This window comes from Chiloscyllium plagiosum, unplaced genomic scaffold, assembly GCF_037043375.1.
Source record: "Chiloscyllium plagiosum isolate Xiang-an unplaced genomic scaffold, Cpla_swu_hap1 HiC_scaffold_30, whole genome shotgun sequence".
Classification (NCBI taxonomy): domain Eukaryota; kingdom Metazoa; phylum Chordata; class Chondrichthyes; order Orectolobiformes; family Hemiscylliidae; genus Chiloscyllium; species Chiloscyllium plagiosum.
In genome coordinates, this window is record NW_028270168.1 from 19189714 (window position 1) to 19216213 (window position 26500).

Below are 26500 nucleotides of genomic sequence, written 5' to 3' on the forward strand. Positions count from 1 at the left end.
AATGAACCCGGGTGAGAATCTCCCCTTGTCTTTTCCCTTCCCTCAATTCGCCCATCATGATTCCGCTGACAGGTAGTTTCTGGTGGTCATTGGCTAGCGATAGGGTTAGGATGGGGTTGGTATGTGAGAAGCTCCTGGCGAGTCTGTGTCTTTGTACGTGTGTGAGAGTGAGTGCGAGTGGACGTGTGTGTAACCTGAGCCAGGCGAGTTAATTTTCTCCCAGAGTTGCATCTAACCTGCGAGTTAGTCCTGACTGGAAAAAAAACATCGAAGCTGGCTGAAGTGACCGATTAACAAAGCATTGCGCGATTTTCCCTTCCACTCCTATGAACCCATCGCAGTTTGCTTTAAAAAAGAACTTTGTGGCTGAGCCTTGTCCCGAGAACTGAGAAATACAAACCAGAAACAGATCCCAGTTCTTTTTTTTTAAAAAAAGCCCCGTTCACAACTACCCCCCCTCCCCCCAAGAAAAGCAAGGCTGTTTAATTCACACAATGTGTTTTCTCGCTTTTGGGATGGTCGATGAATCGAAATGTGCGATTTGTGATAGTTATTGATCCTGGGGAAGGTTTTAATTGGGAATCATGTGCACATGGTAGGGAACTGAAAGACACACAAGGTAGAGAGAGAGCGAGAGAGAGACTCAGTACCTGGAACTGACTGATATCTCGGTGAAATTTACAACAGCGGCAGTCCCAACAGCAATTTACCCATCTCTCATCTGGAGAGCACAGCCAGACAGAGGCATTATCCCGGGATTAACACCGCCTGCCAAAATGGCCGAAGGTTTTTTTTTAACTTTTTTTGGGAAAGGAGGAGGGCATGGTCATCGTATTCCCTCTCTCCGTTTGAATCGCTTCTTTTATGGCTATGTGTGTGTGTGGAGGGAGAGGGAGAGAGAGAGAGAGAGAGGGGGCGGGAGGGCGCTTGAGCTGCCCATTGTTTATCGCTCCTATTCTTCAACCCCACGGCACCCGCCCACCTTCATTCAGAGGGGAGGGGAGGGGGGCATGTTTTGTATAGCTCCCATCCCTCTCACCACCCCCTTCCCTTTCACTTTAAGCGGCTTCCGAGACCTGCAGCAAGTTCCACGTTTTATAAATTGGAGGATTTACCACTGAAAGCCAGAGGTGTACTCGAGAGAGAGGGGGGCAACAAGCAGCAGTAAAACAGCACCTCAGGGTTGGAGGTGGTGCTCGACACCAGAATGGGATCCGTTTCTAACCAGCAATTTGGAGGTTCTGTATCTACTTGGAGGATTTTTTTTAAAAGTCCTTTTATGTTTTTCCCAATGTTGATTGAATGGATTGTGTGTGAGAGAGAGGGAGAAAGATGCGGTTTGCGGGTATTAAGAATTTCAATCGCTAATTTTGCTCCCCCCTCGTTATTTCTCGCCTGCACCAGGTTCCGGGAGAGGTACTGACCAGGAGCTCGGAGACTCTCCCAAGGCGACCGTCTCTTTCGGTACCGGCCAGTGTAAATGGTTCAACGTTCGCATGGGATTCGGGTTCCTCTCCATGACTGCGAGGGATGGAGTCCCCCTCGAGTCACCGATCGATGTCTTTGTCCACCAGGTATGTGCACCGCCCGGCCGCCTGACCTGGTTCGGTGGGAATCGGTTCCCGGTTCCGAAACCACGCTTGCAATAACCCTGTGTCCTCCCTCACCCTACAGTTTCACGCTCACTGTATCAATTTCTACCTGTTCTCGCGTGTATCTGAATATTTGATGGGTTGGGGGGTAGAGTTTAAATGTTTTAATAGAATTTGGAAATAGGAAAGCGAACGTTAACTGGCACGGTCTGACTTAATGTGGGCAGGCGAGAGACTATGAAGACCACGTTGACGGGAACTGTTGTCAAGATAGGGGAACTCGGACGCAAAGAGGGAGTAAGTGGGCAAACGAGATTCTCCCCGGAATCGAACATGTACCGACCGGGGGTGTGGGGGAGGGGGGTCCGTTTAACTTATTGATTTTTGCAGAGTCCAGTTTTGAGTCAAACTAACCATCGGGTTCCCCAAATCGGTCTCAATATCCCCACTGTGGGAAATTGAAGGACTGTATCTGAAGCACACAATGGGGGTCGTTACTGCGGGTTGTATCTCTGTGCAGAGTTGCTGAATACTCTCTCGGTGCTTTCTCTCGTTCTCTCCCTCTCCCTCTCCCCCCCCTTCTTTGACCCCTGATCCCCTGGTGTTGAGTGGGAGAGGTGCAGGGATCCAACTGCTCTCAATGTGATTGTGACTGACCCAGAGCGGGCTCTTCAGTCCCGAAAGCCATAGATTGGCCCGATTGTAATGGAGAGTATTAAACAAAGTACAAAGGTAGCCTTTGGGGATTGAATCGTGGGTATCCCGGACTAGTAAATCACAGCAGCCCAGTGACGTCACCCCGCATTTCATTTCATTCATAAAAATCCTCGCAACTCTTAACCAGTTTCCAGAGTTGGGAATCACTTCAAGTAAGCCAAAACAATTCATTCTGACCGGTTCTGAGCAACTCGCAGCTTTCCCGATTGCTTTGTGTCATTAGCATTAAGCTTTATGTTGGAAAATGGGATCAAAATGTTTGTGGTGCTTAGGGAGGGTGCCGTGTTAGTCCCTCGCGTAAATTAATGTCAACATTAAGCAAGAGTTTGTAAAGCATGAAGCAGTCAATATGGACAAACACGGGGCCAGGAGGAATTGATACTCAGAAAACCCACTTGGTAAAATACTTTATCTAACAAAAGAGAAAGCCGCGCTTTTAATAGAATTGCAACGTCGAATGTAGTTTTGATACAGTAAGGATTGAATATCCTGTCCTATGCGTTATACATCTTAAAATACAACTCCTCAGCCTGGCTCCTACTCAGATCCCAGATGGGAATGTGCAGTTGCAGGAACAAAGCTTACAGTAGAGCAAGGCTGTTCAGGGGTGATTATAGGAGGCATTGCTTCATTCACCAGAGTAATATAAATCTGGATATTCTCGCCTTCTCGTGATCCGTGCAGACTTCTGATCCCCATACTGTAGAAAAACATAGAACCAGAGTGCGGGTGGTGCGATAAAAGATCCACAAAATGATGCCAGAACAGAGATGATGCGCTTATCAGGAAAGGCTATACAGATCAGCGCTTTTCTCTCTCGAAAGCAGGTTGCCCGAATAGAAACCTTTACAATTATGAAGGGTTTGATAGGGTCGAAATAGAGATGTTTCCACATCTGGTGGAAACCAGAACTAAAGGTGTAAATAAATATAGTCACATAAGAAACATTGCTGAAAAGATCATATAATATTGGCTGACTGGTCCGTTTCTATGCTACAGGTTCTACTATAGATTTTTGTTGTTTGTGTCAAAGAATCCACAGCAAGGCAAGATCCAGATCATCCATGAATTAAATTGATGGGAGCAGGCTGGAGGGCTGAAATGGAGTACTCCCGGTCAGAGATTGGCCCACCCCCACCCCCGCCCACACCCATTAGATTTATAACAAAATCTTCAAAAAAAGCTCAAAAACATCTCTTAGTAAGGAAATAGGAATTACCCTGAGCAGATGTTTTGCCCCAGTGCTGTGTGTTCATTTGAAAAGTGGATCAGGAATGAAGTTCTCTGAATTAACGAGTCAATTAGCAAAGCATTTTAACTGAGTTAAAAATCACACAACATCAGATTACAGTCCAACAGGTTTATTTGGAATCACTAGCTTTCAGAGCGTTGCTTCTTTATCAGGTGGTTATGGAGCAGAATCATAAGACAAATGATTCTGATTCTGCTTCACTTGATAAAGAAGCAACGCTCCGAAAGCTAGTGATTCCAAATAAACCTGTTGGACTGTAGCCTGGTGTGGTGTGATTTTTAACTTTGTCCACTCCAGTCCAACTCTGGCACTTCCAAATCTTTTTAACTGGAGTTGTCGAAGGGAGGAGTCTATACTTCTTGGAGTTCAGCCAAAGGATGGCTTTTATGTGGTAAATGGCTGATTAGCTTTTCATCTTTTTAGTTTTAAAAGATGCAGTGTGGGTTAAGCTAATTTATCTGTAGTTGTGGATATGGCGAGAGATTGTGTTCTAGAAGAAATTACTTGCATGCACTTTGCAACCTTGACATCTTAAAGTGCTTCACAACCTTTGAATCTGTTTGGAAGTGTCATTTTGTTTCAACACTACACTGAAGTGTCAGCCTGGATTGGGTGTTAAATCTTTGGAATAGGATTTGGACTCACAATGTTTTGAGGGAGATGAGAAGCCACTCAATGCATTGTGTCCATTGCCTAAGGGAAATTAGCATTATAGAGTCATAGAGATGTACAGCATGGAAACAGACCCTTTGGTCCAACCCGTCCATGCCAACCAGATATCCCAACCCAATCTAGTCCCACCTGCCAGCACCCGGCCCATATCCCTCCAAATCCTTCCTATTCATATACCATCCAAATGCCTCTTAAATGTTGCAATTGTACCAGCCTCCACCACATCCTCTGGATACCCTTTTCCTTCTGAAGGTGCTAGCCTGGGATAACTTGTGAAGAATCTCCCCAATGCCTCCCAATCTCCCCAGTACCATTTACCATGACTTTTAGAAGGAATCAGCTTTTGGGTTTTCGATTCAAATTCAGATAAAGCTGGCATTTAAAGCTTGCCCCCTCATTGCTGTTGAGAAAATGGAATTGAGCATTTTTCTTGGAATTGCTTTTAGGGAGGGAATTCCAGGATTTTTGACCCAGTGACCATGAGGGGATTGGTATTGTATATCTAAGTCAGGATGATCTGTGCCAGAGGGAAACTGGAGAAGGTGGTGTTAATTGTAGAAACCTATAGACAGTAATAGGGGGAATAAATGTTTGAGCTGTTGGATGAAGTGTTGGTCAAGCAGACTGCTTTGCCTTGAATGGTGCCAGAAATTCCTAAGTGTTGTAGCTCCCTCCATATGAGGGGTGGGATAAAAAAGTATCATGGTGCTGCTGGTGCCTTATAGGAAAGTACTCAACCTCTGAGTTTCTCAAGGAACACCTTCATTTGTGACTGATCCAGTTGAAGTCTGTGCAGCTAGTGTCCACTACAACCTCACCACTAGGTTACATCCAAATGAGTAACATCTTCCTGAAGCCAGAAAGCAGGAAACATTAGTCCCTGCACAGTGGACTAAATGGGCCCCTAGATATGTCCCAACATCAGCGCAGTGACACTAATAGCAATGATGCAAGCTATGACTTTGCATGATCTGCCCATCATAATATACTGGAATCCATCTGTGAAAAGGGCTGCACTATTCATCTATTCCTTGTTAACTGCAAGGTGTGTGATGACACTCTGAGGATCTGATGTTTTCTATAAAGGTAGTATGACAGTATGGGTAGAAGGTGACCACATGAAACATCATTGTCTGTCCCCACTCTGGATACCTGGCAGATCAAACTTTCAGGTCCAAGGAAAGCCACATAATACAAGGCAGCAAACAAGAAATATGACCACCATTAGGACTGAGCCACCTGGAGTTTATAGTGTAACCACTGGGGCTTATTGCAAGATGAGTAATAGTGGCTGTGGTCCCTGAGCATGAGTTATATTTCAGCCCTGTGTTCCATTACTCTGAGATGAGAAATGTGGCTGTTCCATTTAATGGAAAAGTTGCCCTCTCAATAGGGTTGCCAATCCATGAGGATTGTCCCTGAAGTCTCTAAGAATTTATGATTAATCTCCTGAATACTGCTGCAAGCAAATTCGAGGGTGGGGGAGTACATTAAAAAGAATATGCGCTTTCTTCAATTTCTTTGAACAGTTCTATTTCTTATTTCTAAAGATGTTGGAGATTGCAACGGAAGGTGTGTGGGGGAAGGGTCAAAAGGATGTTTGACTTGTGGGTCCGTGGGTGGCGGGGGGGGGGGGGGGGGGGGGGGGACAAGCAGTTGGAAGGTCATGTGATGGAAGCTGTGGAAATTCATCAGTTCAGATTCAGTAACTTTAACAATGAGCAACAAAAGTCATTTTAATGGTGGAGGACATTTAGACAATTGCATGCAGCTTTCTTGCAAAAGATGCCTTTTTGCTAACTTCATGGTCTTATTCACTGCTAAGCACAACATTTGGTGTCAGCTTCATTGTGATTGTTTCTCTCAGGAAGGCTCCAAATGGCTTATTTATTGCTCCAAATGCTCTGGTCTGGAACATCAAACAACATCACTGTGCCAGCTCCCATTTGTTTTCTTTTGAAGATGTTTGTTAAAGTTCGATATGCACTGAGTGCTTTCTCTTGTCAATCATTTCCCTTCCACCCCTTTGCTATCTTGCCTTCTGCTTCTCTCTTGATAGAACACTGACTCTTGCTCTGTTAAGCAGATTTTCGTGAAAGAAAGACTTGCTGTTCTCTTGTCTTTTTCAAACTTCAGGACACAACACTAAATCAACAGTGAATTCATTTTGAAGTGTAGTTCATTATTGTAATGTGGGAAGTTTGGGCATTGTGATAATCAGCAGATGATCTGTTTTAGTGATGGTCATTGAGGGATATATATTGGCTAGACATCAGGGGGATTTTCCCTGGAGTGAGATATGCTACATTGATTCAAGTGGTCAGAGGGGCTCGGTTTAATGCTGAATCTGAGAGACAATCCAACATTCCCCTTGGCACTGATACTACATCAGAGTGCCTTCTTCAGCAAAGCCTCTCTACCAGTGCAATTATCTCCCTCAGTAGTGACCCTTTCACAATGTCTCAGTGTGACCCTAAAATATTAACATAACTTTGACAGTACTGGCTGTCCAACAGTGTAGTGATGTCTCTGTTCTGCACAGGATTATCAAGTCAGACTCAATAGACAAAGACACTAAACCATGAAGGTGGTCAGACATCCTTCTTTATACTTCTCAGGAAGAACAACAGTTTTCAATCATATAGCTACTTAATGTAACAAAATGTCAAAAGACACCTGTAATGTAGGAATCAACTAAATTATTAGCTAATAAGACTGGATCAAATCTTGCTGAAAAATAGGTAATCTTTTAAGAAAACTTTATTAAAGAGGTGGAGAAGGAGCTGGAGAGGATTCCAGATCTTGAGTACTAGATAAATGAAGGCACATCTGTCAATAGGGAAATAATGAAAATTAGAGTCACCTGATTTGGATAAGTGCAGAGGTCTTGGACGCTATTGCAGTCAAGGGAAGGGATGTGGCCTCAACAGGGTTTAAATATGAAGATGACAGATTTTAAATCGAGGTATTGCTGACCTTTAAGCTGGTATAAATTAGTGAGCACAGGGATGATAGGATTTCACGCATGTTTGGTTGTGAGAAGCAGATTTTTAGGTTAGATTAGATTAGCTTACTTACAGTGTGGAAACAGGCCCTTCAGCCCAACAAGTCCACACCGACCCGCCGAAGCGCAACCCACCCAGACCCAATCCCTTACATTTACTCCTTCACCTAACACTTCTGGATGAACTCTAGTTTCCCTTGCACTTTTTCAGTATTAACATTGCCTGAACTGCAGTGGAAAGGTCAGTATAACTACAGTGTGTTTGGCAGAAAGTCTGAGGTAATTCAAAAGCAATGATTATGCAACTGGACTCGAGTGCTCTGATGGGCCAAACCGTGCCCTATTACAACATGAGCATAGGCTGGAGGGCATCAAGCTCACCGTTGAATGGAAAGGAAAGCTGAAAGAATGAATTGTGAGGGAGGAAGAGATGAAGAGAGAGGAAAGGAATAGAAGGACAAGAAAGGAGAGTGAGAAATGGAAGCAGACAAAATGGAGTGTGAACAAAAGGTTTAGCAGAGAAGGAGAGGGGATGTGGTTGGAAGATAAGGGAAGAAAAGGATTGCAAATTCACTTTGATCCCCTCCCCCAATTCCTCAGTTTGCAGGGGCTGGGGTGGGGGGAGGGGTGATAATTGAGACCCTTGAGAAGGCTTCATTGTCAGACAGTGAGGTCTTCAGGACTGATCTGTGCAAATGATTCTCGCAACACATTCCATTCAGATGTGTTCCCCATTGTAAAGAGAAACCAGGGCTGGGACTATTAATAATTAAAAGAATGTTGCCAACCATTCAGGCAGTTCCTTCAATAATCTGCAAGGTTATCTTTGTTTGAGAAGAGTGTGAAGATGCAATGTAAAACAAGGGAAGAATCCTTGGTCTGATTAATGGACTGACCGGCTGGAACGTGAACACTATTTCTGTGTCCACAACCATCTTGTTACAATCAGGAGATATTGGTCTTGTGTTGTTATGACCTCTAACAACTGATGAGAGAGTGGCCACTCAAACCAATGAGGTGTAGTTACCTTGCTGTGTGGACCCAGTTTTCTGGTCTCCAGTTATCGGGATTGTCTAGAGTAAGGCTCAAAAAGGTTCAGAGGCCAATACGCCTATTCAGTTAAAGGCTCTGTATTCTGAAATTATGGAATGTTTGATTCTGCATTCCTTCTTTGTATTTGAACAGCTTCTGTATCAACTTAAAGAAGCATTTTGGAGAGGGAGTGGAACTATGGAGGATCAGTCATGACCATACTGAAAGGCCAGTGGTTTTGATGGGCTGAATGGCCTCCTCAACCTATTTTTCTACATTTCTATGTAAAAGTACAGTCAGCCTAACTGTTCCGTGCTGGTATATAGGCTGCATGTAGATCTCCTCCCAATCCCCTTCATCTTAAACTTTTCCTTTTGTCTCATGTCGTAATGTTTATCTAGCTTCCCCTTGAGTCTATCTCTATACTGGCCTGAACTGCTGTGCAAGTTCCACATGCTGAATAGTCTTTGGGTGAAGACGTTTCTTCTGAATTTTTTTTCTTGGATTCATTAGTGATTATCATGGGGGATGAAATTCTGCTTTGGTTGCAAATAACCAATTTATGCTTGTTTTGAATTTTTTTCTATCTTTGCATTTCTATTTGAATTAATTTACAGGGCCGAGCACAATCTGAATCAGTTCCTTACGTCGTTATTTTATTTCCAGAAAATACATTTTGCTTTTCAACACATTTCCTAATAACTGAAATTTGTTGAACTACTGAAATTGAATCTGTGTAAAACTAAGCATTTTTAATTCAAAGTGTCAAGACAACACCTGTGTGTAATGTAATTTAAAGTGACTGAATCCCACATTCACAGTATTTTGCTTTTAAATGATTCAAACTCACTTGTTTTCAAAAAAGATTTCTGACTAAACTGAAGCCAAAATTGTATTTTTAAGTTTTTTTTAAAAAACATAGTGTGTCTAAACCTAACCAGTTTAATTTTAAACCTCCCTGAGGGCCTGCGAATGAGGGCAATTAGTGGAAACTCCCAATGTGGTTAATTCAGCCTGGTGGTTGGACCAATTTTGTGTCTTTTTCAAACAGAACTAGCATAAAATATGGCAGAAATCAGAGTTACACTGAAAGTAAATTACGCTTGGGATGTTTTTCAAACTTTTTTTTGCCAATTTTTTGGTTGAATTGCATCAACTGCAATTGATTTGACACTCCCAAGAACTAACACTATCAGATGATTGATTTTAGGCTCTTACCAGACATTTGGAAACATGTTTTTGATGAAAATGGATGTTGGGCATGACTGTTGCAGGATGGCACATGGTCACCTGATGTTGCTGAGTCAGCTGTAATCTATTGTATCAAATGTAATTTCATTTCCATCCGGGGAGGGCACGCAGGCGATGAGATTCATCAGCGAGAATCTGAGCACTACTGAACCCTGCATCCCTACCATACGTGCTCAAAACATTGGATTTTGATATTGTCAGTGCAAGCTGTTTGTCGTGACGGGAGGGAAGAAAACCAGAGGTTACAGATTGGCAAAAGAGCCTTGAGGAAACAAGGAAAATTGTCTTTATGCAGTGGCTGTTGTGATTGGGAATGGGCTGTTTAATCTGGTGATAGTGGTAGATCCAATAATAATTTCCAAACAACACTTGAATATCTGGTTATAAGGAGAAAACATTTGCATGGTAATGGGTCAAGCTGGTCAGCATTTTTAAAGATCCAGAAGTGAGACAATATAAAAAGGCTCTACCTTCAGCTCCCTAGCCCCCTACACTCTGGAATTACCCCTCCTAGACCACTCCTCCTCTTTCCTCCTTTAAGTTGCTCCTTTAAAACTGACCTCTTTAACCAAGTATTTGGCCACCTATCTCATGAAGCTTGATGGCAAACTTTGTCTGAAAACACACCTGTGACAGTCTATTGAGAGGTTTCATTTCCTTTAAGGTGTAAGCTGTTGTTGTAAATGGGCTCTGGCCACTATGATAGAACTCATTAACAATAGTGGGGTCCACATTTAGCAATCTGCTGAGAACAAATCTTATCCTGACTGAATGAGAGCAGGATGGATAAAAGGCTCCCCTTGCAGCCACTCCCTGCTGTCAGCTCATTCAGGACTGTTCCTGTTGTAAACGCATTCAGATACTTCCCTCCTTGGTGCAATTAGCATATGTAGATGTTTAACGTGATAGCGATCATTCTGTAGGACAGGTTGATTGTACCCTCCCCCAGTATGCCGTGCTAGTGCGACATCTTTAACAACAGCAGTTGGTGAATTGGGAGGGTGTCCTGGTCATGAGGTACTATTGACTCAAAAGGACAACAGGGAGGAGGACGGTTGGTGCGGAGGGTACCTTGAGCTGGTCAAGGTGGCAGAGGACAGAGTGGGGTTGAATAATAATCTGAAAAAACAATAGACTTGCATTTATACAGCGCAGTTCATGATGACAGGACACCCCAAAGTCTTTACAGCCAATTAACTATTTTTGAAGTCTATTTGTAATCAATTTGGGAAATGTTAGTCAATTGTGGGACGATTGAGCAAGTTCCAGAAAATAGCAATGTGATAACAGCCAGTTGATCTGTTTTCCCAAGTGATGTTGCTTGTGGGATAAATATTGGGAAAGCTTCCATGCATATCTTCTGGATTATTTATCCAGCTGAGCGGGTAGTCAGGATCACTGTTTAAGACTCATTCAAAAGATGACAATTCCAGCACCACAGCACTCTTTCAATAACTCCCTCTACTGTATACTGTAGGAGTGTCAGCCTAGATTATGGGGTTTGAGTCTCCTGATTGCAACAGGAGTTAAGTTCAACTGATTTGAATGGTTTTTAAAGCTGCCTGTTGCAGTGGAGTCCTAGAGGTGGTAGCACCACTATAAGCAGAGATTAGAGTAAATATCAGCAGAGTGGATCCATTGGCATCAATGCAGCCCCTGAACAGTTCATAGGAGCCTAAATCAAAGTTCTAGCATGAGGAGGAACAGGAGCGGAAAGCTTTCTCAGTGATTTCTGCGACCTTTCCTTTGAAAGAATGTTGCACTGCCCCACATCGAATTCCCGTCTTTAACCTCTGACCCTGCTATACTACAGGAAAAAGCCATATCTTTGTATTTTCTTGAAAGAGTTCCTCTGTATGTGAATGTGTATGCCAGTGTGAGTATCTCTGTCTGTTGGCCTATCTTTCTCACTCTCTTTTCGTTGGTCTGTGTGCTGGTTGGACTGTGTCTGTCAGTCTTTATTCAAGTCCACTTGTCAGTGTTTTTTGAATTAGTGTGTGTTGTTCTGTGTTTTGGCTTCTGTGAATCTGTCAGTGTGACTGTTTCAATGTACTTGAGTGTGCTGGAGGGTATGTGAGTTTTTTTTCTGTTTGAATACTATTGCATATGTTACCATGGCTGTGAGGGTATCTTAAGATGATGAATATCCTATAATCAATAGGCCTGAGAACACGACTTTCTACGAAAGGTGGGATGCAAAGTAGGAGAGATCATTAATGGACAGGTTCTATATCAGACTAAGGTAGTTGTGATGTATTAATCTCTGTAGCACATGGCTTATATTGGTGGCATGAAATTATCCAGTGTCTGTTTCTTTGATACAGTTGCTTGTACTTGGAGATTACAATCTAATTTCTGGTTTGTAGACCTACTGTTTTAATGAGTCAAAAAGTGTGGCACTGGGAAAGCACAGCAGGTCAGGCAGCATCTGAGGAGCAGGATGATTGACATTTTGGGCATGAGCCTGCTGTGCTTTTCCAGCACCCCACTTTTTGACTCTGATCTACAGTTTTAATGAGTCGATTAAAGCCTTTGATTTATTTGCCAGTTAAATAGTTTAGTTAATGTTTCTGCAGTGTAGTAATTATCATATTCTTCTAGCACATATAAAGTTCCTGGTTTGAAACCAGGCAGTAATAATAGCCAATATTAGGGGGTCAGTTGACTGGATAGTTGGTTTCCAATGCACAGTGAAGTCAACAGCATGGGTTTGATTCCCATAGCCATTGAGGTCACCATGAAGGTCTGTCTTTTCAACCTCACCCCTTGTCTGAGGCATAGTGAACCTCGGGTTAAACCACCACTAGTCATCTCTCAAATGAGAGAGCAGCCCTATGGTCATCTGGCACTATGGGGACTTTACCTTTTACTTAGGTGTGTAGTCGAGGGGGTAGGAATAGCAGTTCTGCAGTTGGTTGCATTTCTGTGGTTTAAATGGACCAAGTGAAATCCTGGAAGAGATCACATATTTACAAGAAGTTTCGATGGTCTGAATGGAATGGTCCTTATAGAATGTTCTTATGAAATGCATTGAGAGACTTTACTACTTTGAAGTTACTATATAAATGTAGGGATTTTTTGTTGTCTTTTTCATCTATTCTTATCATACAATGAAACAAGTTAAATCAAGCAGCCTGTTATATAATTGCTGTGGTGTTGTCAACAGTCGATTGCTGAAAGAAAGACTTGAAGTTCTGCATCGCCTTCCACAACATCATGCATCCCAATGTACTTTAGAATAGCACTTTGGCTGTACACTGTAGTTACTGTTGTGGTGTGAAAAACATAGCAGCAAATTTGTGCACAACCAGCTTTATTCAAAAGCAATGAGATAATGGCCACATAATTGTGATATTGCCTGAAGGATACATATTGGCCAGACCTTGCTGTTTTTTGAAATAGTGTAATGGTATGTTTTACTTTACTTGCTACGGTGAATGGAGCCTCCATTTATATCTTTTCTGAAAGTCAGCATGGGATGCAAGCATAAGAGGTACAGTAAGTAAGCTTGGAGATTACACCAAAATTGGAAGTGTAGTGGACAGCGAAGAAGGTTACCTCCGATTACAACAGGATCTTGATTAGATGGGCCAATGGGCCAAGAAGTGGCAGATGGAGTTTAATTCAGATAATTGCGAGGTGCTGCAGTTTGGGAAAGCAAATCTTAGCAGGACTTATACACTTAATGGTAAGGTCCTAGGGAGTGTTGCTCAACAAAGAGATCTTGGTGTGCAGGTTCATAGCTCCTTGAAAGTGGAGTCACAGGTAGATAGGATAGTGAAGAAGGTGTTTGGTATGCTTTCTTTTATTGGTCAGAGTATTGAGTACAGGAGTTGGGAGATCATGTTGCGGCTGTACAGAACATTGGTTAGGCCACTGTTGGAATATTGCTTGCAATTCTGGTCTCCTTCCTATCAGAAGGATGTTGTGAAACTTGAAAGGGATCAGAAAAGATTTACAAGGATGTTGCCAGGGTTGGAGGATTTGACCTGCAGGGAGAGGCCAAACAGGCTGGGGCTGTTTTCCCTTGAGTGTCGGATGTTTATAGAGGTTTACAAAATTACAAGGGGCATGGATAGGATAAATAGACAAAGTCTTTTCCCTGGATTGGGGGAGTCCAGAACTAGAGGACATGGGTTTAGGATGAGAGGGGAAAGATATAAAAGGGACCTAAGGGGCAACCTTTTCACGTAGAGGGTGGTATGTGTATGGAATGAGCTGCCAGAGGAAATGGTTGAGGCTGGTACATTGCAACATTTAAAAGGCATTTGGATGGGGATATGAATAGAGTCATAGAGATGTACAGCATGGAAACAGACCCTTCGGTCCAACCCGTGCATGCCGACTAGATATCCCAATCCAATCTAGTCCCACCTGCCAGCACCCGGCCCATATCCCTCCAAACCCTTCCTATTCATATACCCATCCAAATGCCTCTTAAATGTTGCAATTGTACCAGCCTCCACCACATCCTCTGACAGCTCATTCCATACACGTACCACCCTCTGCGTGGAAAAAGTTGCCCCTTAGGTCTCTTTTATATCTTTCCCCTCTCACCCTAAACCTATGCCCTCTGGTTCTGGACTCCCCGATTCCAGGGAAAAGACTATGCCTATTTATCCTATCCATGCCCCTCATAATTTTGTAAACCTCTATAAGGTCACCCCTCACCCTCTGACGCTCCAGGGAAAACAGCAGCCTGTTCAGCCTCGCCCTGTAGCTCAGATCCTCGAACCCTGGCAACATCCTTGTAAATCTTTTCTGAACCCTTTCAAGTTTCACAACATCTTTCCGCTAGGAAGGAGACCAGAATTGCACGCAATATTCCAACAGTGGCCTAACCAATGTCCTGTACAGCCGCAACATGACCTCCCAACTCCTGTACTCAATACTCTGACCAATAAAGGAAAGCATACCAAACACCTTCTTCACTATCCTATTTACCTGCGACTCCACTTTCAAGGAGTTATGAACCTGCACTCCAAGGTCTCTTTGTTGAGCAACACTCCCTAGGACCTTACCATTAAGGTGTATAAGTCCTGCTAAGATTTGCTTTCCCAAACTGCAGCACCTCACATTTATCTGAATTAAACTCCATCTGCCACTTCTCAGCCCATTGGCCCATCTGGTCAAGATCCTGTTGTAATCTGAGGTAACCCTCTTCGCTGTCCACTACACCTCCAATTTTGGTGTCATCTGCAAATTGTACCTCTCATGCTCGCATCCAAATCATTTATGTAAATGACAAAAAGTAGAGGGCCCAGCACCGATTCTTGTGGCACTCCAATGGTCACAGGCCTCCAGTCTGAAAAATAACCCTCCACCACCACCCTCTGTCTTCTACCTTTGAGCGAGTTCTGTATCCAAATGGCTAGTTCTCCCTGTATTCCATGAGATCTAACCTTGCTAATCAGTCTCCCATGGGGAACCTTGTCGAATGCCTTACTGAAGTCCATATAGATCACACCTACTGCTCTGCCCTCATCAATCTTCTTTGTTACTTCTTCAAAAAACTCAATCAAGTTTGTGAGACATATGGGCCGGTGCTGGCAGGTGGGACTAGATTGGGTTGGGATATCTGGTCGGCATGGAAGGGTTGGACCGAAGGGTCTCTTTCCATGCTGTACATCTCTATGACTCTGACTCTATGACCTTCAATAGCGCAACATTCTCTGTGGTGCATGAAAAGCATGAGTCTCTGCTTTTGACTCAATTCTCTAGAATAGGACTTCAATTCAGAAGTGAAAGTGCAATATAGATTCATATAAATTGTATATTTGAATTCATTTTCTTAATGAGATAGTGTTGAGAGAAACTAGCCCCACCTAATCACTTGAGTTAAGAGGTTTGGAAGTAAAGTTACAGATAACTGTTCAAACATTTAGGATGGAAGTTCTCTATTTACAGAAGGCTACAATGTTAATTTTTGATGTTAAAGCATGGTCAACAATTATGACAGTGTGAAGTTAAATGGGCAGTCTGTACGTACACAATTTTGCCTCCGACCAACTGATCTTTGGCAAATTACAGTGCTATCTGCACCTAATTATATATAGTGTAATTTCACAATGTATTGTATAACATTAACTACACAACATTGTTATCACTTGGCTTGTTTTAGGCACTTATTGTATCTTCCCACTATGAAGATATGCATTCATCTTCCCATCCCATTAAGTCCTTACCTATGTTACTTTGTAATCTTCTTCCTACATTTTATACCCACAGTCTCTGTAGCATGCTCAGTGCCTATTAAATCTTAATGCATTGAACAATCAATGCGCTTAACTGAATATTAGGACAATAGAATGGTAACATTTCTGATAGTGAGCAGACAAATGGAAGTTAATGCTCTAGGGCAATATTTATATTCATGGATACCTAAAGAATTTTGTTGTGATGGTTTCCAATTTTCTTTTAACTTATTCATTCAAGGATTGTGAGTTTCATTGGCAAAGCCATTCCTTATTACCCATCCCTCTTACCCTTGAAAAGGCATGGTGAGCTTTCTGAAATGTTACAGCCTGTGTGCTGTCAATACCCCCACAGTGGTTACGCGGGAACCTTGGGCTGGGTATCCAGCAACAAAGAAAGAATGATAGTATATTTCCAAAATGGTGTCTGACCTGGAAGGTGGTGATGTTTCTTTGTGTCTGCTGCCATTATCTTCTAATTTGTAGAGATCAAGGGTTTAGAAGGTGCTGCTGAAGAAACCTTGCTGCAGTGCATTGTGTGCATGGTGTGTATGCTGCATCTGAGCAGTTCTGGTGGAGATGGTGAATGTTTTAAGGTGATGAGTGGGATACCAATTGAGCAGGCTGCTTTGTCATGGATGATGCCAAACTACTTGAGTGCTAATGAAATTGCCCTCCTCTTGGCTGGAGGCGTGTGCTTTCTAGATAGCGGAACACTCTTGGAGATGGGGAGGTGAGTCATTCACCAAAGATATCCAGCTTCTTATCTGTTGTTGGAGCCACTCTATTTATGTAGCTAGTTCATTTAGGTTTCTGGTTAGTGGTGATCTTCTCTCATTCTATCACCCTGTAGAATGCTGATGATTAGAGCTTTGGCAGTTGGTCTGGGTGGGTTGCTCTTCGGAGAGGAGAAAGTGAGGTCTGCAGATGCTGGAGATCAGAGATGGAAATGTGTTGCTGGAAAAGCGCAGCAGGTCAGGCAGCATCTAGGGAACAGGAGAATCGACGTTTCGGGCATTAGCCCTTCTTGCTCTTCGGAGGGTCGGTGTGGACTTGTTGGGCCAAAGGGCCTGTTTCCATACTGTAAGTAATCTAATCTAATCTGATCGTATTGGTGTTAAATGTCATGAGGTGGTGAACAACCACTGATTGAAAGATTCTCATAATTTGATTCAAGAGCTATTTTCCCTGTATTTTGTATCAGTCACAAGAAGTGAGAATAGATGCAAGGTCTTTTGGCCTTTCTTATCCCACAACCCAAATATAGTTATTCAAACCAGTTACAGCTGATGTGTGAACATTGTGTGCAAGTTGTTTACCTACAAAACAGCAAAGATCCCACAAACAACAATGAGATAAATGACTAATTAATCTGTTCTTATGGTGTGAATTGAAGGATAATCATTGGGACATACCACAATGGAAGGATTCTTCTTTGAAATCTACTTGGGCGGGCATACAGAAAACTGGTCAAAATGACTTTTCTGAAGGGCTGCATCTCTGTCAATCCCAACACCTTCCCTTGTACTGCACTGATCACATCAGCCTGCATTAGGTGCTCAAGCATCTACAGTTGGGCTTGAACCTACAATCTTCTGAGTGAAGAATATTACCTCCAATGCCACGTGGACACCTAGCTTTTAATTTGTCAGATGCAAACTCAACTCATTGATTCAGCTACTGTTTTTGCATTGATGGAAAGTAAAGTTGGGCAGTTCATCCAATTTGCATCCATTTCTCAGTGGGGAGGCTATATGGATATTTCCCCCATCCATGATTGAATTAAGTGGATTGCTCAGGGAAACAACTGCATTAAGTTTTAAGCAACGATCAGTTCAATTTACAGACCACGCAAGCTATTGTGAAAATAAAATTGTAAGGCTCATGAAAGTGTTTTAGTTACACCAGTGAGTTGCAAGTCTGTTGTCAAGACACACACTCTGCCAATCAATTCAGGTTAACTGTGGCTCAGTGAGCAGCACCTTCAGGCTCCTGAGTCAGCAGGTTGTGGTTCAAGCCCCACTCCAGATAATTAAATACAAGATTTAGTATGATGCTGACAGCGTTGCAACATTGTCGGCTTTGTGCCAAATGTTTAAACTGAGACACTGACTGCTTAGTGCTGTTGGTTGCAAAAAATGTCCAGCATTTTTCGAACAATAGCAGAAAGGCCCGCTAGCCCTGATTCCTTTGGTGATCTGGTCAATATTGCAACCTCAACCAATACCAGTGAAAAAGAAATTCACGTTCCCCGACCATTTTTATTTGTGCAATTCTGCTACCGTACATTCACTCAAAGCCCATTCTATTATTTAAAGTGCATTGGTAATTTTTGGATGGGTGCAAAATGATGCACATTCCTTTTTTCTTGTGGTTCCAATGCAGTAATGAAACAAAGGCTAATATCCTACTTAATGCTCTGAGTGTACTAGTTTGGTTTCCTTACAGAACAATGGGGTCAAATGATTGTATGGGAGGTTTGCCTGTGAGGCTGCTTTAGAAAGTGTAGGAATCAGAGGGAACTTAGAACAAACTCAGTGGTTCCCCATTGGGTTGGATTATGACTCATTTGTATGTTAACTATACCTCTGTGATTCTGTGTTTCTTCCATACCCTTGTTCAACAACAAAAAAAATCTCCATTCTCAATCTTTCTTTCTCTCAATGGTTAGAGATTGCCCCTTCACCCCCAATGAAGACAGTCCAGATTTTCACCATCTTCTGTGGGAAGAAGGGCTGATTGATTAACTTTGAAGGTGATGCTGCCTTGTACTAGACTCTCCTACAAGGGCTCATTTCTCGATCTGCCTTTTTAATAATCAGAAATACCTGAAATTGCCCCTTAATCTAAATCCAAGGAAATACCAACATTGTAATTTAACCCTTTTTAGCCATGAAATTACTGCTCAATCTGTGCTGCATCAAAGCCAATTCATCCTTTGTTACAGGCAGAGCTCAGAACTGATAAAACAGCTCTGCAAATGTTGAGGGAGATGGCCTGGAGATTTTATACTCCCTTGAGGAATGGGGAGAGATTGGGGAAGGGTGAAGCACAGTTGATTCCAAGGAGTGAAAGAAACTAACGATGTGGTACGTTGTTAGAAGACTGCATGCTGTATAACAGCCCACTGCAACACCATTGGGCTTGGAGGATGAGCATTTGGCCTATTTAAAATTAGTACTGGTATTTAAAAGTTATCCAATTAATGCCACTCATCTTACCCTTATGCCTAGCCAAGCAACTTCTTTTTTCAATTATTTTTCCAGTTCCCTTCAAACAGTCATTATTGTATCTGCTTCCATCACCCAATCAGAACATTCTAGATCATCTTAAAACAAAGCTTCTGGTTCTTTTTTCGAATCGGCGTCCTCTCCTATCGAGGCCTGCTCCCATTTGAAACAGTTTTATTAACTAATATACCCCTCCTGATTTTTGAAAACCTCTGACAAATCTGGGTAATTTTGCCCCCTTCCCCTCCCCCTCCCCCACACTTTTTTTTGATTCAGAGGCCAATAAGCAAATCAGGAGCGAACACAATGAGCGGTGGAGAAACTTCCATCAGAGATTAATTATCTCAGTCTTCCGTTCCCAGGCTTCCTTTGATGAAATCACTGATCGGCCACTCCTAATCTGACCCGATAGTGCAGGCACTTCAAGAATGTGGCGGCAATGACCAGCAGGGACTGACCACTACTTTGTTATTTATCTTGTGGGCCCAAACGCAGTACAGGCTGAGGGTGGCCTCTGCCAGACCACCCATTACTTTAGTCACTGGATATCCCTATTTATCCAAAGGGGACATCCTTAGCCTGGGAATTGCATGCGGAGAGATTGAATGGGATGAGGACGGGGGTGGGGTGGAGAGTAGGAGGGGGAGGTGCGCTGTTGCTTGGGTCCATTTCCAATGATCACTGATAACTAAGTAAGCCGATCAGCTTGAGGGCTGCAAAACATTCCCTGACACAACTTGTAAGGGGAAAACGGGTTCAAATCTCCTCTCAGAATTCAAAACTAGAAGGATTTTTAAACGATGGTCCTTGAGTTGGTCATTGCAGAGAATTGGGATTTTAAAAAATAGACTGTGTGTGTTAATTGGGATGGGATTCTTGTTTTGTTTTTTGTGAATGAATCTTTTCTCTCTCTCTCCCCCCCCCCCCCCCCCGTCATCTATTTGGCGGGATCTCTGTGAAACCATTCTGTTGTCTCTTGCTCTCAGGAAGGAATTGCTAGAGGAGGAGGAGGGGCTGGGGTGAATGTCCCTCAGATTCCTGATTCCCAGTGGGAATTGGGAGATGTGACAAATCCGAGACAGGGAGTGAAAAACGACATAGACACGAAGGAGTTTTTGCTATTTGGATTGGGAAATCGGAAATAATGGGATGATGCACGGATGTGAAAAGTGACCAAAATACGTCGCTAGTTTAACTTTTCCAGTGAGTAGTTTTTTAAAAAAGTCAATCGCCCATTTGGAGATTTCACGCGCCGAGAATGTGAATAGAACACGCTGGGAATTTCAGCAGTTAGGTGGGGAGAGGGTGCATAGTTCTGGAGGCTCCACTATATGGCGACCTCTGTCTCCAAACACTGCCACCTGGTCAAACAGCCTGTTTTGTCTTCATCTCCTTTATATTTTTGATTATTGCATGCAAGTGTTCAACGAATCAAAAAATCCACCCCCCCCCCCCCCCCCCCCACCTTCAAGGTTTTTATTCACAGTGGTGCCCGTGATATTAAACTTTTGATTCTTGGGGGCTACAGAATAATGGAATCTGAACATGACACAGCACAGAATAAGGCCATTCGATCCATTGAATGTATATCAGTTTTTAGCCCACATCCCTGCAATTATTTCTCAATCAAGTACTTTTCCAGTCCCTTTGGGAATGTTATTATTAAATTTGTATCCACTGCCTTTAGACCGATGGGATTAGAATATTAATTAGGTGTGAACCTGGATTCAGTACCACTGCATGGTCTGCTGCACAGCTGGAGACCAAAACAAACATATATTTTGACATGGCAAATGTGAATTTGCCAAATGGGTCAACTTGCATTTATATAGCACCTATGGAATAGAATGAAATGTTCCACAGCAGTTCCCAAAAGCTTTCAGAATCACAAAATTAGTACAGTGGAGAAGGAACCTATTTGGCCCATGTAACCAAACAAAGTTTTATGTTAAGCCATACAGAAGGTATGAGGACTACTGAGCCCTAAAATTGGACAAAGTGGTATATGGAGCATTTGAGATCAGAAGCAAGAATTGGAAAAGATCGACCACTTTGTCGAGAATCCAAATGTTTTGCACCTATATCTCAGAAGGCAGCATCACAATTGTGAATAAAAGTGGAGATGCAGAAGAGGCCAGATTGGAGAAACACTCGTTTTGGATTTGGACAATGAAATAGTACCACTGACATTGTATCAAAGAACATCACACTGTAAAATTTGGAGTGAATGCACTAGTGTTATATAGCACTGTAATTAGAGGCAGGAATGCTTCCAGTAGTAATGCTTTTGCTTGAATTAGGATGTCATGGGTTCCAGAGGATTTGAGTACAGAATGCAAAGTGACATAAACACAAAGTCCAGGTGGTACTTTGTATGTCTGGCAGCATCAGAGTCTGCAGTTCCAAAGAAATCACATCAGATTCAAAACGTTAACCATGTTTTTCTCTCTGCACTGATACTGCTAGACCTCCTGAGTTTCTCCAGCACTTTTTATTTCAGATCTCTAGCATCTGCAGTATTTTTTTTTGCTCAAGTCTGACACTCAGCACAACACTGAGAGAATGCTACACTGCGAAGTGCTGTCTTTTAAGATGAAATACTAAACTGTCTGTCCTCTCCAGTGAATGCAAAGTATCAGAATATTATTTGACAAGCTCAAGGAATCTCTCCCCAGTGTCTTCAGCATTTAGCCCTCAACCCTATATCAATATAATAATGCCTGTTGGTGCAAACTTGTTTACAAATTGCTTCCCATGTTTAATCTATTACAACAGAAACAATACTTCAAAAGCATTTCATTACTTTAAAAATACATTGAAACATCTTTAAATTGTGAATGGCACAGTAAAAATGTATTCATTTTATTTGGAAACAGTGACAGCCCCATAACAAATGATTAGTTTGACTGAGATACTGAGCATTTGCATCAGTTTAGGAGAAAGCTTTTATAATTTTCATAAAGAACCAAGATGCAGAGATAAGGGGCAACATTAAAAGTTTATGGATAAGAAAATACTGAACAATGTAACTACATTTCAAAATATTTCATTGGCTGTCAAGAGTTTTGAGGCTTTTGGTAATCATGAAAAGTGCTTCTATAAATTCAAGTGAAATAGAAAAGTTGTTAATAGTGATAATAGACCAAATGTTGTAGGAGCAGAAGTACGCCTATCAGTGCATCGAGTCTGCTTCATCTTTCAATGGGATCATGACTGATCTGATTATCTTTAACTCCACTTTTCTGACTTTTTCCCATAACCCTTGATTCCCTCATTGAGTAAAAATCTGTCTATCTCTGCCTATCTCTACTTATTGATCCAACCTCCACAGCCCCTTGTGGTAAATAATTTCAAAGATTCAATACCCTCTGAAGGAAGAAATTACTCCTCATCTCTATCTTTAACTGGGTAACTCCTTGCTCTAAGATTACACCCTCTGATCCCAGACTTGCCCTCAAGGGGAAACGACCTCTCCACATCCACCCTGTCAAATCCTCTCAGAATCTTGCTTGTTTCTTGTATTTATAATTATAGGCAGCAGGGTGGAATGGAGTTCAGCGTGGAAAAGTGTGAACCAGTGCACTCTTGGAAGATGTATGTAGTAATACCATGATTTTGAAAGTGTAGACGTGTAAAAAGACTTTAGTGTGTTATATATGGTTCCTTTTAAAGATGCATCTGTCTTAAAGATGAATGTAAAAGACCAAAAAGCATTATTTTGAAGTTGGCTGGAGAAGTTCTCTGTATTATACCTGCAGCTATTTACAAAACATTGCAAAACTAGAATATCTGGTCATCCTTTAATTGTTTATGGACGTTTGCTATGGTTCTGGCACTACAACATTAACTGCATTTCAGAAATACTTCACTGGTTGTAATGTGCTTTGAAATGGCTGGTGATCATGACAGGCATTACATAAATGCATGTCCTTATTATACAAGTAAATTAATAGAATATTGAGTCATAGAGCCATTCAGCCCTTTGGTCCAACTCATCCATTCCTACCAGACAACCCAATCTGACCTAATCCCTTTTGCCAGCATTTGATCCATATCCCTCTAAATCAAATGCAAGCAAACAGATCATGCTGCAACATTGTGAATCACTGTTTAGGCCTCTGCTGAAATGTTGTGGCCATTTCTGGAGGTACCACACTTGTGAAAAGATGTAAAGAGGTTTGAGTAGGGAAAAAGGAGGTTTACCATAATGTTACCAGGGGTGAAGGACTTGATGTCAGTTTGGAAAAGTTATGACTACTTTGACAGAGAAAATTATTAGCTGCTCTGACACGTTGGTAAAGTAGCCGAAACTCTTTGCTTGAGCTAGTGAGACAGTAACTGTAAATGTAGATTCAAAGCATTTTGCTAAAGAAGGGCTTTACTACAATTGTTTTCACTCAGACAGCTGTGATAAGAAAGTTGGACTTTGAATCATTTTAAAAGGGACCTGGGCAGGTATTTGAGGATGAAGATCTTCAGATAGGAGGTGGATGAAATATAACTGCTCTTTCTTAATGGACTCCCAATCCTATCTTACTGTTTCCAACTATGGAATACAATCCTGACTTGCCCTTTATGATGGTAACTGCCTTTGACTTAGTGATACATCACAAGCTTTACATATCTCTCTCAATGTTGGTCATGAAACCAATGCCAATGTGGGAAGAGATCCATACCCATCTTCATACCTTACTTCACCTATGGATCATAACATTGATATCATAGAAGCTGGTACAGAAGCCTGAACACACGCACCAGCCAATTTCAAAACAGTTTCTACCCTACTGTTGTTAGAATACTCAATGGACTCTCAAACTCTTAACATTCACCTGTACCTGTGTTTTGCCACTGTTTACCTATTATTTATTTATCTATGCTACTTAACTCTGTGATCTGCTTGTATTGCTCACAAGACAAAGCTTTTCACTGTACCTGGTACACATGACAATAAATAAATTCAATTCAGTAATGGCGCGTACAATGTTTCCAGTCTGAGGCTGGACAGTGTACATGGATTATCCAATAAATTCTGCAACGTGTATATTTTGGATTGTATAGCAAAGATGAGTATATGGTAAATACTAAAAATAAACAAAGGACTGAGGATGCTAGAAATCAGAAACAATCAGAAATTGCCGGAAAAACATAGCAGGTCTGGCAGCATCAGTGGAGACAATGTTTCTTCAAGATTGAGCTGACCGAAATGTTAACTGTGATTTTTGTCCATCCAAGCTGCCAGACCTGCAGTGTTTTTCCAGTAATTTCCGCTTTTGTTCATAAATAGTATATATTGTATAACACATGGATGGTCCAGTATTAATACAGTTATACCACAAAGTAAGTTTTGTATATTAAAAAGCTCTTCTATAGCATTTGCTAAAGCGTTTCATAATAGACTATCAGTTAAAGCTATGGAAATAAAGGCAGTTTATTGACCTGGTGTGGAAATTGACTGAGTGATCGGCAGTTTGAAGGGGTACTCAAATTGGCAAATTGTGTAATGTGGTGCCCTACAAATATCTGTGGGCTGCCCATCCAAGTTTGCTGATGATACAAAGATGATTTGCATTGTAAGCAATGTAAATTGAAATTTATAGGTATAAAAAGATATTAAAAGGGTTCAGCAATTGGACAAAACCGTGGCAAATGGATTTCAGTGTAGACAAATGAGATCATTAATTTGGGACCCAAAATCACAGTACTTCCTGTAAGACAGTAATGGAGCTCCAAAGATTCTTCAGGATTCAGACATATGAAGAAATGTCACAAACATAGGAAAATAATCATGAAGGATAATAATTTGCTAATAGTTGTATCTAAAGGCTAGATTACAAGAAAGTCAAAGACCTACTTCTAACCCTGGTTAGACCACACCTGAAGTAGTTGTAGCTGTTCTGATTACTGCAGCGTAGACATTGGGAAGGGCAGTATGGATTTACCAGAATGGTATCTGGACTCCAAGCGTAAAGTTGTGAAGAACGATTTACCAAGATAAAGTTGGATTCCCTGGAATTTAGAAGATTAAGGATGGTGTGATTTGCAATTTTGAGACTTTAACAGAAACGGCTAGGATGAATAAAGGGAAATTTTCCTAGTTGGGGAGTCTAAGACTGTGGGACATGAGACGCACAGTGACCAATTTTTGAGTTTTTAATGAAATAAAAGTGGGCTCACTTTGAGCAGAACTTGGAAAGAGTGCTAGTGACCATATAAGTAGATTGGGGTGTGCTGGTGAATTGAACTTCACTGGATGACCAATGGGCCCAGTATGTAAGCTAATGGAAAAGAAACGAGGATAACAAAGGAAAAGGCTTCTTTTCGGAGATGCAGGATAATCGTTGAAAATATCCTGTTAATTCCAGCCTATTCAGGTCTAAAATTAGGAAATACTTCTAACAGGGTGGTAGATGGTTTGAACGCTCTTCCAAAAATGTTACTGACAGTACATCAATTGCTGATTATAAAAATTGTTTGAAGACTTGCTAACCAGAAAGGTATTAAAAGGATATGGAAAAGAATATGAAAGTATGATCAAAATACAATTAGCTATAATCTAATGAAATAATACATCAAACTTGAGGGACTAAACAGCTGTCTCGTGTTCTTGTATTCCAATGTGTGATCCTGTCTTTTATAAAGCTGGTGTACATTGATACTTCTGCGTATTACAAATCTGGCGTATGTAGAATTCCCTGCATAAGGAGATCCTTCATACTAGGAAGCTTGCGTGTATGGTGATTTTGTATTTTGTGGATTGTATGGTGCACTATCAATCTTATGTAAATGGCAGTTCTGTATATTGCAAAGTTTGTATTTGGTTATGTACATATACAGCTGATGGGTAATTGTTCTATATATTTTCAAGCTGTTCTTTATTTTCCTTTTGTTGTTATTATTACTATATGTGTATAATTTTATGTTCATGTTAGTACGTTACCTTTTTTTTTCAACAGACTGCCTATTTCAATCATTGTAATGTTGCCTGACTCCGACCCTGCTTCAGCCCACCTCTTGCTGGTGTTCTCATCCAAGGCTTTGTTACTTTGAGACTTAGGATATTTCAAGAACTTGACTTACCACCTCCTTTTATTCTGCACTGGCTTGTGTTCATCCAAAGCTGTCTGACCCCTAAGTCTCACCAAGTCCTGTTCACTAATCAACCCTATGTTTTCTGATCTACATTGCCCCCGATCCAATAACACCACTGATTATTTCTGGTGCTCACAATACTGACTCCATAACAACTCTCTCAAAACCTGGTCTCCTCTAATTCTGGACTCTTGAAGATTCCTGATATTAAACTCTCCATCATAGGGTCAGGACCTTCAGCTGTTCAGACAGAAATTCTGCAATTCCCACCCTGCATTTTACCCCCTTTACACACTTCTTAAAAAATCTTGCTCTTTGACCAAGCTGTGACCTGCTCTGATATCTCCTTCTAGGGCTTGGTTTAATGCTTGTTTAATAATGCTCTTATGAAGTGCCATGGAACACTTTACAATGTTAATGGTGCTATATAAGTATAAGTTGTTGATATGTTCCATTGTCTGGTATAT

At 41.6% G+C, this 26500-nt stretch overlaps 1 protein-coding gene across 1 annotated transcript in view; it reads left to right on the plus strand.

The window, feature by feature from the left end:
- The first annotated feature begins 1207 nt into the window (after positions 1 to 1207).
- LOC122563422 (protein lin-28 homolog A-like) overlaps positions 1208 to 26500 on the plus strand; it is a 48318-nt gene continuing 23025 nt past the window's right edge. The window contains exons 1-2 of the mRNA XM_087977010.1: positions 1208 to 1238; positions 1405 to 1574. Coding sequence (XP_087833136.1) covers positions 1208 to 1238; positions 1405 to 1574 — 201 coding nt within the window. The remainder of the gene's footprint in view (positions 1239 to 1404; positions 1575 to 26500) is intronic.